Source organism: Oncorhynchus tshawytscha, unplaced genomic scaffold (genome assembly GCF_018296145.1).
Source record: "Oncorhynchus tshawytscha isolate Ot180627B unplaced genomic scaffold, Otsh_v2.0 Un_contig_1793_pilon_pilon, whole genome shotgun sequence".
NCBI classification, from domain to species: Eukaryota; Metazoa; Chordata; class Actinopteri; order Salmoniformes; family Salmonidae; genus Oncorhynchus; species Oncorhynchus tshawytscha.
Genome location: NW_024609650.1, coordinates 123,985 through 143,316, shown reverse-complemented (window position 1 = coordinate 143,316; position 19,332 = coordinate 123,985). Strand labels below are relative to the sequence as shown.

Sequence of the window (19,332 nt, the reverse complement as noted above, 5' to 3'; positions counted from 1 at the left end):
TTGTAATCCTGGATGTGTTGTCAACCACATCAATATATGTTTAGACCCCAGGAAGACCCCAGGAGGGCCCCAGGAGAGCCCCAGGAAAACCCCAGGAGGGCCCCAGGAAGGACCCAGGAAGACCCCAGGAAGACCCCAGGAGGGCCCCAGGAAGGCCCCAGGAAGACCCCAGGAGGGCCCCAGGAAAACCCCAGGAAGGCCCCAGGAAGGCCCCAGGAGGGCCCCAGGAAGGCCCCAGGAAGACCCCAGGAAGGCCCCAGGAGGGCCCCAGGAAAACCCCAGGAAGACCCCAGGAGGGCCCCAGGAGGGCCCCAGGAAGACCCCAGGAGGGCCCCAGGAAGGCCCCAGGAAGACCCCAGGAGGGCCCCAGGAAGGCCCCAGGAAGACCCCGGGAGGGCCCCAGGAAAACCCCAGGAAGACCCAGTCCAGGGCCAGAGATGGAAAAGCCTTCCCTTACAAACAACATGTTACTTCCCTCAGTGTTACTCACCAGGTCTGGACTTTCCCCTACTGCAGTGTTCGTCCAGCAGCCCACTGACCACCAATTTATAGATCATGGCCTGAGCTCTCTCCAAATCGGCCAATCCTAACGCCCGCTTGATGGGTGACCTCATCACGGCCCGCTTGACCATGTGACGCATCAGGAACTGCAGTGCCGCCCTCATCTCAACTTCCTCCTGGCACGCGGGCGAGGGCGCTGCGCCACTCGGGGTGGACCCGGCGTTCAGGTCTGCATTGTGTCCACTGGGAGCAGGCTCCGGCTGAGCCTGGACCTATTACAGAGTGGGCCGTTAGCAGACACCTTGATTGAACCTGGACCTATTACAGAGTGGGCCATTAGCAGACACCTTGATTGAACCTGGACCTATTACAGAATGGGCCATTAGCAGACACTTTGATTAAACCTGGACCTATTACAGAGTGGGCCATTAGCAGACACCTTGATTGAACCTGGACCTATTAGAGAGTGGGCCATTAGCAGACACTGTAATTGAACCTGGACCTATTTCAGAGTGGGCCAATAGCAGACACCTTGATTGAACCTGGACCTATTACAGAGTGGGCCATTAGCAGACACCTTTGATTAAACCTGGACCTATTACAGAGTGGGCCAATAGCAGACACTTTGATTGAACCTGGACCTATTACAGAATGGGCCAATAGCAGACACCTTGATTAAACCTGGACCTATTACAGAGTGGGCCATTAGCAGACACCTTGATTGAACCTGGACCTATTAGAGAGTGGGCCATTAGCAGACACTGTAATTGAACCTGGACCTATTTCAGAGTGGGCCAATAGCAGACACCTTGATTGAACCTGGACCTATTACAGAGTGGGCCATTAGCAGACACCTTGATTGACTAAACACATACAGTGCCTTGCGAAAGTATTCGGCCCCCTTGAACTTTGCGACCTTTTGCCACATTTCAGACTTCAAACATAAAGATATAAAACTGTATTTTTTTGTGAAGAATCAACAACAAGTGGGACACAATCATGAAGTGGAACGACATTTATTGGATATTTCAAACTTTTTAACAAGTCTCCGTATAAATGCACCTGCACTGTGATAGTCTCAGAGGTCCGTTAAAAGCGCAGAGAGCATCATGAAGAACAAGGAACACACCAGGCAGGTCCGAGATACTGTTGTGAAGAAGTTTAAAGCCGGATTTGGATACAAAAAGATTTCCCAAGCTTTAAACATCCCAAGGAGCACTGTGCAAGCGATAATATTGAAATGGAAGGAGTATCAGACCACTGCAAATCTACCAAGACCTGGCCATCCCTCTAAACTTTCAGCTCATACAAGGAGAAGACTGATCAGAGATGCAGCCAAGAGACCCATGATCACTCTGGATGAACTGCAGAGATCTACAGCTGAGGTGGGAGACTCTGTCCATAGGACAACAATCAATCGTATATTGCACAAATCTGGCCTTTATGGAAGAGTGGCAAGAAGAAAGCCATTTCTTAAAGATATCCATAAAAAGTGTTGTTTAAAGTTTGCCACAAGCCACCTGGGAGACACACCAAACATGTGGAAGAAGGGCCTCTGGTCAGATGAAACCAAAATTGAACTTTTTGGCAACAATGCAAAACGTTATGTTTGGCGTAAAAGCAACACAGCTCATCACCCTGAACAAACCATCCCCACTGTCAAACATGGTGGTGGCAGCATCATGGTTTGGGCCTGCTTTTCTTCAGCAGGGACAGGGAAGATGGTTAAAATTGATGGGAAGATGGATGGAGCCAAATACAGGACCATTCTGGAAGAAAACCTGATGGAGTCTGCAAAAGACCTGAGACTCGGATGGAGATTTGTCTTCCAACAAGACAATGATCCAAAACATAAAGCAAAATCTACAATGGAATGGTTCAAAAATAAACATATCCAGGTGTTAGAATGGCCAAGTCAAAGTCCAGACCTGAATCCAATCGAGAATCTGTGGAAAGAACTGAAAACTGCTGTTCACAAATGCTCTCCATCCAACCTCACTGAGCTCGAGCTGTTTTGCAAGGAGGAATGGGAAAAAAATTCAGTCTCTCGATGTGCAAAACTGATAGAGACATACCCCAAGCGACTTACAGCTGTAATCACAGAAAAAGGTGGCGCTACAAAGTATTAACTTAAGGGGGCTGAATAATTTTGCACGCCCAATTTTTCAGTTTTTGATTTGTTAAAAAAGTTTGAAATATCCAATAAATGTCGTTGCACTTCATGATTGTGTCCCACTTGTTGTTGATTCTTCACAAAAAAATACAGTTTTATATCTTTATGTTTGAAGCCTGAAATGTGGCAAAAGTTCGCAAAGTTCAAGGGGGCCGAACACTTTCGCAAGGCACTGTATAGAGTATACTTGGGGCCAGAGATATTTTACGCATTTCTCTGAGAGGTACTTTATGATGTGAGAGCAATGCGGGATTCGAACCCACAACCCGGATGACAGATTACTAACCTTGGGTATGAGCAGCAGCTCAACATACTTGGAGCAGGAGAGCAGGGTGCTGAGGGCCTTCATGGCCCCCAGGTAGAGGTAGGACAGCTGCACCGCATGGATCTCAGACTGACTGGCCCCTGAGGAGGGAGAGCCATCGTGGCCTCGGCCCTCATGGCCCTTCCTCCTGTTGCCCTCCTGGGGTGTCTGAGGAGCAGGGGAGAGGGTCTCTGGTCCTCCTCCACCCTGGTGTTGGGAGTCCAAGGCGCAGGAGGAGATCTCGCTCTCTGATTTCGAGTTGGGCACCGCGTGGGCTTTGACCTCGTCCAGACTGTGTGACACTCTCAGATCAGAGGTTGTCGTCGTGGTGACGGTCCCCGTTGTTGTTGTAGTGTCTTTGGGGTCTGGGGAGACCCTGCATTGGTGGCTCTGCTCCGTCTCACTAGTTTTGTTGTTGAAGTCGTCGTTTGTCGTGGCGGTCGTCGCCGTCATCGTATCGTGGCCTCCGTTGCTACGGTGCCTCTTCTCGTGGCGCCGGGCGCTCAGCTTCCCAGCGTCCTCGTGGATGGAGGTGAGATAGGTGAGGTCGAGGAGCAGGGAAGCGGTGAGGCCTCGGAAGCGTGCCACGTCGAAAGGCAGCGGCTCGCAGGGCTCCAGGTTGTACAGGGGAGTGTCACTAGGCGACCAGAAAGTTGGGAAGCTTTAATGAAGAACCAGAAGTGGGGGAACACAAAGGAAACACAGAGTAAGGGAAAGAAGGAGAGGAAGAATGACATGGTAGAGGAGTGGAGGGGATGGTAGTCTGGGGGATGGAGGGATGGTAGTCTGGGGGATGGAGGGGATGGTAGTCTGGGGGATGGAGGGATGGTAGTCTGGGGGATGGATGGGAGGTAGTCTGGGGGATGGATGGATGGTAGTCTGGGGGATGGATGGATGGATGGTAGTCTGGGGGATGGATGGTAGTCTGGGGGATGGATGGATGGTAGTCTGGGGGATGGATGGATGGTAGTCTGGGGGATGGATGGTAGTCTGGGGGAGGGATGGTAGTCTGGGGGATGGATGGGTAGTCTGGGGGATGGATGGATGGTAGTCTGGGGGATGGATGGTAGTCTGGGGGATGGATGGTAGTCTGGGGGATGGATGGATGGTAGTCTGGGGGATGGTAGTCTGGGGGGATGGATGGTAGTCTGGGGGATGGGATGGTAGTCTGGGGGATGGATGGTAGTCTGGGGGAGGAATGGATGTAGTCTGGGGGAGGATGGTAGTCTGGGGGATGGATGGTAGTCTGGGGGAGGGATGGTAGTCTGGGGGATGGATGGTAGTCTGGGGGAGGAATGGATGGTAGTCTGGGGGAGGAATGGATGGTAGTCTGGGAGGGATGGATGGTAGTCTGGGGGAGGGATGGTAGTCTGGGGGGATGGTAGTCTGGGGGATGGATGGATGGTAGTCTGGGGGATGGATGGATGGTAGTCTGGGGGATGGATGGTAGTCTGGGGGAGGAATGGATGGTAGTCTGGGGGAGGATGGTAGTCTGGGGGATGGATGGTAGTCTGGGGGATGGGATGGTAGTCTGGGGGAGGGATGGATGGTAGTCTGGGGGATGGATGGATGGTAGTCTGGGGGAGGGATGGTAGTCTGGGGGAGGATGGTAGTCTGGGGGATGGATGGATGGTAGTCTGGGGGATGGATGGTAGTCTGGGGGATGGATGGTAGTCTGGGGGAGGGATGGATGGTAGTCTGGGGGAGGGATGGTAGTCTGGGGGAGGGATGGATGGTAGTCTGGGGGAGGATGGATGGTAGTCTGGGGGAGGGGATGGTAGTCTGGGGGATGGATGGTAGTCTGGGGGATGGATGGTAGTCTGGGGGAGGGATGGATGGTAGTCTGGGGGGATGGATGGTAGTCTGGGGGAGGATGGTAGTCTGGGGGAGGGATGGATGGTAGTCTGGGGGAGGGATGGATGGTAGTCTGGGGGATGGATGGATGGTAGTCTGGGGGAGGATGGTAGTCTGGGGGAGGATGGATGGTAGTCTGGGGGATGGATGGTAGTCTGGGGGGAGGGATGGTAGTCTGGGGGATGGGGATGGTAGTCTGGGGGATGGATGGATGGTAGTCTGGGGGATGGATGGTAGTCTGGGGGAGGAATGGATGGTAGTCTGGGGGAGGGATGGTAGTCTGGGGGATGGTAGTCTGGGGGAGGGATGGTAGTCTGGGGGATGGATGGTAGTCTGGGGGAGGATGGATGGTAGTCTGGGGGAGGAATGGATGGTAGTCTGGGGGATGGATGGTAGTCTGGGGGAGGGATGGTAGTCTGGGGGAGGGATGGTAGTCTGGGGGATGGATGGTAGTCTGGGGAGGGATGGTAGTCTGGGGGGGATGGATGGTAGTCTGGGGGAGGAATGGATGGTAGTCTGGGGGATGGATGGTAGTCTGGGGGGATGGATGGTAGTCTGGGGGATGGATGGTAGTCTGGGGGAGGGATGGATGGTAGTCTGGGGGATGGATGGTAGTCTGGGGGAGGAATGGTAGTCTGGGGGAGGAATGGTAGTCTGGGGGATGGATGGATGGTAGTCTGGGGGATGGATGGTAGGGGGGATGGATGGTAGTCTGGGGGAGGGATGGATGGTAGTCTGGGGGAGGGATGGTAGTCTGGGGGAGGGATGGATGGTAGTCTGGGGGAGGGATGGATGGTAGTCTGGGGGATGGTAGTCTGGGGGATGGATGGTAGTCTGGGGGATGGATGGTAGTCTGGGGGAGGGATGGATGGTAGTCTGGGGGATGGATGGTAGTCTGGGGGAGGAATGGTAGTCTGGGGGAGGAATGGATGGTAGTCTGGGGGAGGGATGGATGGTAGTCTGGGGGAGGGGATGGTAGTCTGGGGGAGGAATGGTAGTCTGGGGGAGGAATGGATGGTAGTCTGGGGGATGGATGGTAGTCTGGGGGAGGGATGGTAGTCTGGGGGAGGGATGGATGGTAGTCTGGGGGATGGATGGTAGTCTGGGGGAAGGAATGGTAGTCTGGGGGAGGAATGGATGGTAGTCTGGGGGAGGGATGGATGGTAGTCTGGGGGAGGGATGGATGGTAGTCTGGGGGAGGGAGGGATGGTAGTCTGGGGGAGGGATGGATGGTAGTCTGGGGGAGGGATGGATGGTAGTCTGGGGGAGGGATGGATGGTAGTCTGGGGGAGGAATGGTAGTCTGGGGGAGGAATGGATGGTAGTCTGGGGGAGGGATGGATGGTAGTCTGGGGGAGGGATGGATGGTAGTCTGGGGGAGGGATGGATGGTAGTCTGGGGGAGGGATGGATGGTAGTCTGGGGGAGGGAGGAATGGTAGTCTGGGGGAGGGATGGATGGTAGTCTGGGGGAGGGATGGATGGTAGTCTGGGGGAGGGATGGATGGTAGTCTGGGGAGGGAGGATGGTAGTCTGGGGGAGGGATGGATGGTAGTCTGGGGGAGGGATGGATGGTAGTCTGGGGGAGGGATGGATGGTAGTCTGGGGGAGGGATGGATGGTAGTCTGGGGGAGGGATGGATGGTAGTCTGGGGGAGGGATGGATGGTAGTCTGGGGGAGGGATGGATGGTAGTCTGGGGGATGGATGGTAGTCTGGGGAAGGAATGGTAGTCTGGGGGAGGAATGGATGGTAGTCTGGGGGAGGGATGGATGGTAGTCTGGGGGAGGGATGGTAGTCTGGGGGAGGGATGGATGGTAGTCTGGGGAGGGATGGATCTGGGGAGGGATGGTAGTCTGGGGGAGGGATGGATGGTAGTCTGGGGGAGGGATGGATGGTAGTCTGGGGGAGGGATGGATGGTAGTCTGGGGGAGGGATGGATGGTAGTCTGGGGGAGGGATTGATGGTAGTCTGGGGGAGGGATGGTAGTCTGGGGAGGGATGGTAGTCTGCCCTGGGTGCCAGTCTGTTTCTACTCTCTTGCCATCTCCTTATGGAATTGTCATGTCAATGTTTAGCATGACAACAATGACACCTCAGGAGTTTGCCTTGCATTAACAGATCTGGGACCAGGCTAGGTGGATGGGTGGAGGAGGGCTGGCGGTACAATGGTACCATGCAGAGAAGGGACCAGTCAATGAACCAGTCAATAGGTTACGTACGGGATATGGATGATGGTGGATAAGTCCTTGGGAGGATAATGGATGACTATACAGGAGGTAATAATGGTAGTGGATGAGGGTGGTTAGAAGCATGGTGGGGTGGGTGGTTATGGAGGAAAGTACTGAAACAGGGTGATGGAGGTTTACAGCATATTGATGTGAACATAGCCAGTCAATACAGACAGTGTAGATATTATCTATCAGCCAGTGTAGATCTATCAGCCACTGTAGATACTATCTATCAGCCAGTGTAGATCTATCAGCCACTGTAGATACTATCTATCAGCCAGTGTAGATCTATCAGCCAGTGTAGATACTATCTATCTGCCAGTGTAGATATTATCTATCAGTCAGTGTATATCTATTATCTATCAGCCAGTGTATATCTATCAGCCAGTGTATATACTATCTATCAGCCAGTGTAGATACTATCTATCAGCCAGTGTAGATACTATCTATCAGCCAGTGTAGATACTATCTATCAGCCAGTGTAGATACTATCTATCTGCCAGTGTAGATATTATCTATCAGTCAGTGTATATCTATTATCTATCAGCCAGTGTAGATCTATCAGCCACTGTAGATACTATCTATCAGCCAGTGTAGATCTATCAGCCAGTGTAGATACTATCTATCAGCCAGTGTAGATCTATCAGCCACTGTAGATACTATCTATCAGCCAGTGTAGATCTATCAGCCACTGTAGATACTATCTATCAGCCAGTGTATATCTATCAGCCAGTGTAGATACTATCTATCTGTCAGTGTAGATACTATTTATCAGCCAGTGTAGATACTATCTATCAGCCAGTGTATATCTATCAGCCAGTGTAGATACTATCTATCTGTCAGTGTATATCTATTATCTATCAGCCAGTGTATATCTATCAGCCAGTGTAGATAGTATCTATCAGCCAGTGTAGATACTATCTATCAGCCAGTGTAGATACTATCTATCAGCAGTGTAGATCTATCAGCCACTGTAGATACTATCTATCAGCCAGTGTATATCTATCAGCCAGTGTAGATACTATCTATCAGCCAGTGTATATCTATCAGCCAGTGTAGATACTATCTATCTGTCAGTGTAGATCTATTATCTATCAGCCAGTGTATATCTATCAGCCAGTGTAGATACTATCTATCTGTCAGTGTATATCTATTATCTATCAGCCAGTGTAGATCTATCAGCCAGTGTAGATACTATCTATCTGTCAGTGTATATCTATTATCTATCAGCCAGTGTAGATCTATCAGCCAGTGTATATACTATCTATCAGCCAGTGTAGATACTATCTATCAGCCAGTGTAGATACTATCTATCAGCCAGTGTAGATACTATCTATCAGCCAGTGTAGATACTATCTATCAGCCAGTGTAGATACTATCTATCAGCCAGTGTAGATACTATCTATCAGCCAGTGTATACTATCTATCAGCCAGTGTAGATACTATCTATCAGCCAGTGTAGATACTATCTATCAGCCAGTGTAGATACTATCTATCAGCCAGTGTAGATACTATCTATCAGCCAGTGTAGATACTATCTATCAGCCAGTGTAGATACTATCTATCAGCCAGTGTAGATACTATCTATCAGCCAGTCTATCTATCAGATCAGTGTAGATACTATCTATCAGCCAGTGTCAGATACTTCTATCAGCCAGTGTAGATACTATCTATCAGATGTAGATACTATCTATCAGCCAGTGTGGATACTATCTATCAGCCAGTGTAGATACTATCTATCAGCCAGTGTAGATACTAGTCTATCAGCCAGCCTGTGGATACTATCTATCAGCCAGTGTAGATACTCTATCAGACCAGTGTGGATACTATCTATCAGCCAGTGTGGATACTATCTATCAGCCAGTGTAGATACTATCTATCAGCCAGTTAGATACTATCTATTGTCAGCCTGAGAATCTCCAGCCTGACAGAGAGAACAAACAGATCTGGGACCAGGGTACCAGGACCTGCAGGGTCAACTATAATGTTAATACCTGATGGTGATCTCAGCCTCGTCCCACTGCACCTTGGCTGAGGTGCTCCCCTCCTTCACCACGCCCAGGAGAGTAGCATGCCGACCGGTCTGTTTGTGAACACAGCGCCCCCCAACACGCAGCCCTGCGTCAGCACCCCCCATCACCGCCAGCACAGGCCACACCTAAGAGTTCAACACGGAAGGCCTTTAGAACAGACAGCGACCTCTGAAATAGCAACTGCTGCTCCAGTTCACAAGTAGTTCACACGCTACTTACAAATATGACATGTAAATTACACAGTTATTACCAATATAAATATCCTGATGTTACATCACATACTGTAGTTTATTTAGTTTGAACTGCAACATAAGAGCTACCTTGTGTTGTCATGGTGAAATGTTGTCATGGTAGTGTGTTGTCATGGTGCGGTGTTGTCATGGTGGTGTGTTGTCATGGTGGTGTGTTGTCATGGTGGTGTGTTGTCATGGCGCGGTGTTGTCGTGGTGCGGTGGTGTCATGGTGGTGTCATGGTGCGGTGTCATGGTGCGGTGTTGTCATGGTGCGGTGTTGTCAAGGTGTGTTGTCATGGTGTGGTGTTGGTGCGGTGTCAAGGTGTGGTGTGTCAAGGTGTGTTGTCAAGGTGTGGTGTTGTCAAGGTGTGGTGTGTCAAGGTGTGTTGTCAAGGTGTGGTGTTGTCAAGGTGTGTCAAGGTGTGTGTCAAGGTGTGGTGTGTCAAGGTGTGGTGTGTCAAGGTGTGTTGTGTCAAGGTGTGGTGTCAAGGTGTGGTGTCAAGGTGTGGTGTCAAGGTGTCAAGGTGTTGTGTGAAGGTGTTGTCAAGTGTTGCAAATAAATTAAAAACTATTAGCCTGGGTACCAGTATGTTTGTGCTAACATTCCACACTCATGCCAAAAACATTGTGGCATAATATCAGAAACAGAATGGTACCAAGGCTAATAAAGACTGATAATCACAACAAAAGCTCAGTCAATAGATAGACAGACCTCTGTACAGAGGGTCCTGAGGTGGTGGTCAGAGAGTTCCCCCAGACCTCCATGCCCATGGCGGCTCCCGTGTCCCGGCCGGCCCCTCTCCTCCTCCCCTCTCTGGGGGTCCCTGGACGAGTCCCTCTGGGCATCATGCTCCTCTCTGCTCTGCACCGAACGACTCTTCTTTAACCTCTGACCTGATGTGTCACATGATGTGTTACTGTACATGTGATGGTGCTGACTGTGGGCTTTTTAATATTAACTCACAGAAATTATGTTTAAATCAGGCTGGTCAACATGTGGAAAAGTCAGGAAATTCAAATGAAGCATCACAAGCCCTAACTTGATCCAATGAGCAACACAAGATCCAATGAGCAACACAAGCCCTAACGTTATCCAATGAGCATCACAAGCCCTAACGTTATCCAATGAGCAGCACAAGCCCTAACTTGATCCAATGAGCAACACAAGATCCAATGAGCAACACAAGCCCTAACGTTATCCAATGAGCATCACAAGCCCTAACGTTATCCAATGAGCAGCAATACAAACCCTAACTTGATCCAATGAGCAACAGAAGCCCTAACCAGATCCATGCACTAACAAGGTGTTCCAGACCCAGATGTGAGACCTACTACAGGAGATATGTTGGTCTACTGTACTTTAAACTGCCTTGGTGACATGACACAAAGCAGACAGTGAACTCCACATCTCTCCTCAACCTCCCTTCTCTAATGTCCTCACCTCCTCTCCTCAACCTCCCTTCTCTAATGTCCTCTCACCTCAACCTCCCTTCTCTAATGTCCTCTCACCTCCTCTCCTCAACCTCCCTTCTCTAATGTCCTCTCACCTCTCTCCTCAACCTCCCTTCTCTAATGTCCTCTCACCTCCTCTCTCCTCTCCTCAACCTCCCTCCTCTAATGTCCTCTCCTCTCCTCAATCTCCCTTCTCTAATGTCCTCTCACCTCCTCTCCTCAACAACCCTCCTCTAATGTCCTCTCACCCCCTCTCCTCCTCTCCTCAAACTCCCTTCTCTAATGTCCTCTCACCTCCTCTCTCCTCTCCTCAATCTCCCTTCTCTAATGTCCTCTCTCCTCAACCTCCCTTCTCTAATGTCCTCTCACCTCCTCTCCTCAACCCCCTTCTCTAATGTCCTCTCACCCCCTCTCCTCTCCTCAACCTCCCTTCTCTAATGTCCTCTCACCTCCTCTCCTCAACCTCCCTTCTCTAATGTCCTCTCACCTCTCTCCTCAAACTCCCTTCTCTAATGTCCTCTCACCTCCTCTTCTCAACCTCCCTTCTCTAATGTCCTCTCACCTCAACCTCCATTCTCTAATGTCCTCTCACCTCCTCTCCTCAACCTCCCTTCTCTAATGTCCTCTCACCTCTCTCCTCTCCTCTCCTCAAACTCCCTTCTCTAATGTCCTCTCACCTCCTCTTCTCAACCTCCCTTCTCTAATGTCCTCTCACCTCAACCTCCCTTCTCTAATGTCCTCTCACCTCCTCTCCTCTCCTCAAACTCCCTTCTCTAATGTCCTCTCACCTCCTCTCCTCAACCTCCCTTCTCTAATGTCCTCTCACCTCTCTCTCTCCTCAACCTCCCTTCTCTAATGTCCTCTCACCTCCTCTTCTCAACCTCCCTTCTCTAATGTCCTCTCACCTCAACCTCCCTTCTCTAATGTCCTCTCACCTCCTCAAACTCCCTTCTCTAATGTCCTCTCACCTCCTCTCCTCAACCTCCCTTCTCTAATGTCCTCTCACCTCCTCTCTCTCCTCAAACTCCCTTCTCTAATGTCCTCTCACCTCCTCTCCTCAACCTCCCTTCTCTAATGTCCTCTCACCTTCTCTCCTCTCCTCAACCTCCCTTCTCTAATGTCCTCTCACCTCCTCTCCTCAACCTCCCTTCTCTAATGTCCTCTCACCTCCTCTCCTCAACCTCCCTTCTCTAATGTCCTCTCACCTCCTCTCTCCTCTCCTCAACCTCCCTTCTCTAATGTCCTCTCACCTCTCCTCAACCTCTCTCCTCTCTCCTCTCCCCCCCTCGTCTCCTCCTCTCCTCTCCCCCTCTCCTCTCCCCTTGTCTCCTCCTCTCATCTCCTCCTCTCCCTCCCTCTCTCTCCTCCTCTCCTCCCTCCCTCTCCTCCTCCTCTCCTCTCCCTCCTCTCCCCTCCTCTCCTCCCTCTCCCCCCGGAGATCCCCTCTCCTCTCCTACCCTCCCCCAGAGAGTCTCTCCCCCTCCAGAGAGTCCCCCCTCCTTCCCCGGAGACCTCTCCTCTCCTCCCCCCCTCCCCTCTCCTCTCCCTCCCCTCCTCCTCTCACTCTCCTCTCACCTCCTCCTCCAGTACCGTTGGCTGAGTCTCTGAAGCAGGGTTTGATTTTGTGTAGCCTCTCCATCATGATCTTGTTGATGCAGTGTGTCCAGTGGTCGGTGCGGTGCAGGATCCTGATGAGCTGTGTGGTGGCCTCAGCCAGGACTGTGGCCACAGGGCTGCAGATAGGATCACCGGGCAGGAGGTCACGAGGGGTACCCCGCATCTGCATATCACAGATCTTCACCTGGAACAGAGAGTTAGGGAGCAGTGAGACACATATCTTCACCCGGAGACAGAGAGTTAGGGAGCAGTGAGACACATATCTTCACCCGGAGACAGAGAGTTAGGGAGCAGTGAGACACATATCTTCACCCGGAGACAGAGAGTTAGGGAGCAGTGAGACACATATCTTCACCCGGAGACAGAGAGTTAGGGAGCAGTGAGACACATATCTTCACCTGGAGACAGAGAGTTAGGGAGCAGTGAGACACATATCTTCACCCGGAGACAGAGAGTTAGGGAGCAGTGAGACACATATCTTCACCCGGAGACAGAGAGTTAGGGAGCAGTGAGACACATATCTTCACCCGGAGATAGAGAGTTAGGGAGCAGTGAGACACATATCTTCACCCGGAGACAGAGAGTTAGGGAGCAGTGAGACACATATCTTCACCCGGAGACAGAGAGTTAGGGAGCAGTGAGACACATATCTTCACCCGGAGACAGAGAGTTAGGGAGCAGTGAGACACATATCTTCACCCGGAGACAGAGAGTTAGGGAGCAGTGAGACACATATCTTCACCCAGAGACAGAGAGTTAGGGAGCAGTGAGACACATATCTTCACCCGGAGACAGAGAGTTAGGGAGCAGTGAGACACATATCTTCACCCGGAGACAGAGAGTTAGGGAGCAGTGAGACACATATCTTCACCCGGAGACAGAGAGTTAGGGAGCAGTGAGACACATATCTTCACCCGGAGACAGAGAGTTAGGGAGCAGTGAGACACATATCTTCACCCGGAGACAGAGAGTTAGGGAGCAGTGAGACACATATCTTCACCCAGAGACAGAGAGTTAGGGAGCAGTGAGACACATATCTTCACCCGGAGATAGAGAGTTAGGGAGCAGTGAGACACATATCTTCACCCGGAGACAGAGAAACAGCTGCAATTTGGCCAGTTGGGGGGGAAAAAGAAAGAAAGAAAGAAAAATGTTGGTTTGTAACCCTGATTTATCTTCTTTTTGATTCACAGACGTCGGATGTAGTTTATTCAGGATGTTGTTTGATATTTTCTACGTGGATTAATATTTCCACATGGAACAGCGCATGGTGATGAATCAAGACCGCACCATCTGTTTGGTGAGAAGGCCCCAGGCTTAATGATTCTGATGCCAATACACTCTGTCTTTAACAAACTCATGATTTTGTGTATTATAACGGTTATTGTCGATGTTTAGGTGGGTTATGGGCTAACTAACGTGTCTATGTTTAGGTGGGTTATAGGCTAACTAACGTGTCTATGTTTAGGTGGGTTATGGGCTAACTAACGTGTCTATGTTTAGATGGTTTATAGGCTAGGCTAACTAACGTGTCTATGTTTAGATGGTTTATAGGCTAGGCTAACTAACGTGTCTATGTTTATAACTAACGTGTCTATGTTTAGGTGGGTTATAGGCTAGAACTAACGTGTCTATGTTTAGGTGGGGTTATAGGCTAGGCTAACTAACGTGTCTATGTTTAGATGGGTTATAGGCTAGGCTAACTAACGTGTCTATGTTTAGATGGGTTATAGGCTAGGCTGTATGTTTAGGTGGGTTATAGGCTAGGCTAACTAACGTGTCTATGTTTAGGTGGGTTATAGGCTAGGCTAACTAACGTGTCTATGTTTAGGTGGGTTATAGGCTAGGCTAACTAACGTGTCTATGTTTAGATGGGTTATAGGCTAGGCTAACTAACGTGTCTATGTTTAGGTGGGTTATAGGCTAGGCTAGGCTAACTAACGTGTCTATGTTTAGGTGGGTTATAGGCTAGGCTAACTAACGTGTCTATGTTTAGGTGGGTTATAGGCTAGGCTAACTAACGTGTTATAGGCTATGTTTTTAGGTGGGTTATAGGGTTATAGGCTAGGCTAACTAACGTGTCTATGTTTAGGTGGGTTATAGGCTAGGCTAACTAACGTGTCTATGTTTAGGCTAGGCTAACTAACGTGTCTATGTTTAGGTGGGTTATAGGCTAGGCTAACTAACGTGTCTATGTTTAGGTGGGTTATAAGCTAGGCTAACTAACGTGTCTATGTTTAGGTGGGTTATAAGCTAGGCTAACTAACGTGTCTATGTTTAGATGGGTTATAGGCTAGGCTAACTAACGTGTCTATGTTTAGGTGGGTTATAGGCTAGGCTAACTAATGTGTCTATGTTTAGATGGGTTATAGGCTAGGCTAACTAACGTGTCTGTGTTTAGGTGGGTTATAGGCTAGGCTAACTAACGTGTCTATGTTTAGGTGGGTTATAGGCTAGGCTAACTAACGTGTCTATGTTTAGGTTATAGGGTTATGTCTATGTTTAGATGGGTTATAGGCTAGGCTAACTAACGTGTCTATGTTTAGATGGGTTATAGGCTAGGCTAACTAACGTGTCTATGTTTAGATGGGTTATAGGCTAGGCTAACTAACGTGTCTATGTTTAGATGGGTTATAGGCTAGGCTAACTAACGTGTCTATGTTTAGATGGGTTATAGGCTAGGCTAACTAACGTGTCTATGTTTAGGTGGGTTATAGGCTAGGCTAACTAACGTGTCTATGTTTAGATGGGTTATAGGCTAGGCTAACTAACGTGTCTATGTTTAGATGGGTTATAGGCTAGGCTAACTAACGTGTCTATGTTTAGGTGGGTTATAGGCTTATAGGCTAACTAACCTGTCTATGTTTAGGTGGGTTATAGGCTAGGCTAACTAACGGTTATAGGCTAGGCTAACTAACGTGTCTATGTTTAGATGGGTTATAGGCTAGGCTAACTAACGTGTCTATGTTTAGGTGGGTTATAGGCTAGGCTAACTAACCTGTCTATGTTTAGATGGGTTATAGGCTAGGCTAACTAACGTGTCTATGTTTAGGTGGGTTATAGGCTAGGCTAACTAACGTGTCTATGTTTAGGTGGGTTATAGGCTAGGCTAACTAACCTGTCTATGTTTAGATGGGTTATAGGCTAGGCTAACTAACGTGTCTATGTTTAGGTGGGTTATAGGCTAGGCTAACTAACGTGTCTATGTTTAGATGGGTTTATAGGCTAGGCTAACTAACGTGTCTATGTTTAGGTGGGTTATAGGCTAGGCTAACTAACCTGTCTATGTTTAGGTGGGTTATAGGCTAGGCTAACTAACGTGTCTATGTTTAGATGGGTTTATAGGCTAGGCTAACTAACCTGTCTATGTTTAGGTGTGTTACCTTTATTTAACTAGGCAAGTCAGTTAAGAACAAATTCTTTCTACACTCTAACCACTAGGCTACCCTGCCACCTCTACACTCTAACCACTAGGCTACCCTGCCGCCTCTACACTCTAACCACTAGGCTACCCTGCCGCCTCTACACTCTAACCACTAGGCTACCCTGCCACCTCTACACTCTAACCACTAGGCTACCTGCCACCTCTAGACTCTAACCACTAGGCTACCCTGCCGCCTCTACACTCTAACCACTAGGCTACCTGCCGCCTCTACACTCTAACCACTAGGCTACCTGCCGCCTCTACACTCTAACCACTAGGCTACCTGCCGCCTCCACTAGGCACTCTAACCAACCACTAGGCTCTAACCACTGCCGCCTCTACACTCTAACCACTAGGCTACCTGCCGCCTCACTCTAACCACTAGGCTACCCTAACCACACTAGGCTACCTGCCGCCTCTACACTCTAACCACTAGGCTACCTGCCGCCTCTACACTCGGAACACAATGGAGTGAAAGGGGCACGGCGTGTGTAGAGGGAGAGGTCGGAACGCAATGGAGTGAAAGGGGCACGGCGTGTGTAGAGGGAGAGGTCGGAACGCAATGGAGTGAAAGGGGCACGGCGTGTGTAGAGGGAGAGGTCGGAACGCAATGGAGTGAAAGGGGCACGGAGGGGAAAAGGGAGTTTAGGGAGAAGGACTGTGTGATGCTTGGAAACAAATGTGATGTCTGGTTGAAGATGAGAGTTTTGATGTCTGTTTGGGGTACGTGATTACTCCTGCTCAGCCTTACATGCATCTTCATCATCAAACGATCCCTTTATCCAACTGAGTTCTCATGAAGTTACAAGTTGTTTTTGAATAACTTAAAAACATGGCAGGCGTAAGGTAATAAGGACCGAACTAACAATGGCAAGATAGAACAATCTGACCAGTAGTTTGAACAGACCTTACAGTTGAGGTTTAACTAGGTTCTATGTTTAACTAGGTTCAATGTTTAAATAGGTTCTATGTTTAACTAGGTTCTATGTTTAAATAGGTTCTAGGTTTAACTAGGTTCTATGTTTAAATAGGTTCTAGGTTTAACTAGGTTCTATGTTTAACTAGGTTCTAGGTTTAACTAGGTTCTATGTTTAAATAGGTTCTAGGTTTAACTAGGTTCTATGTTTAACTAGGTTCTATGTTTAACTAGGTTCTAGGTTTAACTAGGTTCAATGTTGAAATAGGTTCTATGTTTAACTAGGTTCTAGGTTTAACTAGGTTCAATGTTGAAATAGGTTCTATGTTTAACTAGGTTCTAGGTTTAACTAGGTTCAATGTTGAAATAGGTTCTATGTTTAACTAGGTTATGTTTAAATAGGTTCAATGTTTAAATAGGTTCAATGTTTAACTAGGTTCAATGTTTAACGAGGTTCTATGTTTAACGAGGTTCTATGTTTAAATAGGTTCTAGGTTTAAATAGGTTCTAGGTTTAACTAGGTTCTAGGTTCAACTAGGTTCTAGGTTTAACTGGGTTCTAGGTTTAACTACGTTCTATGTTTAAATAGGTTCAATGTTTAACTAGGTTCTAAGTTTAACTAGTTTCCAGGTTTAACTAGGCTCTAGGTTTAACTAGGTTCTAGGTTTAAATAGGTTCTAGATTTAACTAGGTTCTAGGTTTAACTAGGCTCTAGGTTTAACTAGGCTCTAGGTTTAACTAGGTTCCAGGTTTAACTAGGCTCTAGGTTTAACTAGGTTCTAGGTTTAAATAGGTTCTAGATTTAACTAGGTTCTAGGTTTAACTAGGCTCTAGGTTTAACTAGGCTCTAGGTTTAACTAGGTTCTAGGTTTAAATAGGTTCTAGGTTTATCTAGGTTCTAGGTTTAAATAGGTTCTAGGTTTAACTAGGTTCTAGGTTTAACTAGGTTCAAGGTTGAACTAGGTTCTATGTTCAGTGTTGTCTTACCTTCTCTCCAGGGTTACTGCTGTAGAACATGACACAGGGGTAGAGCTCTGTGGCGTCCACATCCTCGAAGGCTAACTTGGGCTCCTGTGGAGAACAATAACAGGCTTCTGTAAACACAGCAGAGACTGTCTCAAACACTCTGGTGTCTCTAGGTGGGGGGCACTCTGGTGTCTCTAGGGGGCGGCACTCTGGTGTCTCTAGGGGGGGTGTCTCTAGGGGGGCTCTGGGGGCGTCTCTCTAGAGGGGGACTCTGGTGTCTCTAGGGGGGGGGGGCGAACTCTGGTGTCTCTAGGGGGGCACTCTGGTGTCTCTAGGGGGCACTCTGGTGTCTCTAGAACACTGGTGTCTCTAGAGGGGGGGGGGGCACTCTGGTGTCTCTAGAGGGGGGTGTCTCTAGAACTCTGGTGTCTCTAGAGGGGGGGACTCTGGTGTCTCTAGAGGGGGGGACTCTGGTGTCTCTAGGGGGGGGTGTCTCTAGGGGCGGCACTCTGGTGTCTCTAGGGGGGCCTCTGGTGTCTCTAGGGGGGCTCTGGGGGGGCGTCTCTAGAGGGGGGGGGGCACTCTGGTGTCTCTAGGTAAGGGGGCACTCTGGTGTCTCTAGGTCTCTAGGGGGGAACTCTGGTGTCTCTAGGTGGGGGGACTCTGGTGTCTCTATAAGGGGGAACTCTGGTGTCTCTATAAGGGGGACTCTGGTGTCTCTATAAGGGGGGAACTCTGGTGTCTCTATAAGGGGGGGGAACTCTGGTGTCTCTAGCGGGGGGGTCGCTCTGGTGTCTCTAGGTTTCAGACCCTGCTGATAGATATTGATCTCTCTACCCCTCCCTCCCTATCATCTATACATCTCTCTCAGTGAGGGGACACCAATGACTTGCCTCCATGGGGTTATAATAGTTTTGGGAAGAGTTTATAGTGTGAAAAGCATCTCAGAACTGAGGTGGGAAAAGGCCAAACTGACAGTAGCTTTATGTTCTGACCTCTCCGTTCTTCCCGAAGGAGATGGTGCGTGCCTCCATGTCCAACACACAGGTGATGTAGTCTCCCTGGGTGAAGGAGGAGAGGGTGAGGGTCTGCTCTCCGTTGTGGTACAGGTTGCCGCTGTAGGCCCGGTACAGCCACATGTCTGACGTGGTGCGGTGGTTGAAGTCATGGACAGGCCAACGGGACACCCCGACGCACGTCCCCTCGTTCCCACGGTTCTCCTTCACAATGTAGAACTACAGGTAGAAACAAAGACACAATGTTATGAGATACAGGAAACACATTACACAAGGGATGAAAGAAACTAGGTTCTAAAGAAAGCAGCACGGGAGCTCATTACTGAAGACAGCGGAACGGGAGCTCATTGCTGAAGACAGCAGAGCGGGAGCTCATTACTGAAGACAGCAGAACATTACTGAAGACAGCGGAACGGGAGCTCATTGCTGAAGACAGCAGAACGGGAGCTCATTACTGAAGACAGCAGAATGGGAGCTCATTACTGAAGACAGCAGAACATTACTGAAGACAGCAGAACATTACTGAAGACAGCAGAACAGGAGCTCATTACTGAAGACAGCGGAACGGGAGCTCATTACTGAAGACAGCAGAACGGGAGCTCATTACTGGAGACTCAA

General features: G+C 49.3%; 1 protein-coding gene across 1 annotated transcript in view; it reads right to left on the bottom strand.

Moving 5' to 3' along the window:
• The window catches only part of LOC112239810 (probable E3 ubiquitin-protein ligase HERC1), a 211,754-nt gene that overhangs the window by 99,565 nt on the left and 92,857 nt on the right, over nt 1-19,332 (bottom strand). The window contains 7 exon segments of the mRNA XM_042316629.1: nt 491-773; nt 2,961-3,639; nt 9,052-9,215; nt 10,036-10,217; nt 12,351-12,576; nt 17,720-17,803; nt 18,694-18,933. Of these exon segments, the coding sequence (XP_042172563.1) occupies nt 491-773; nt 2,961-3,639; nt 9,052-9,215; nt 10,036-10,217; nt 12,351-12,576; nt 17,720-17,803; nt 18,694-18,933 (1,858 nt within the window).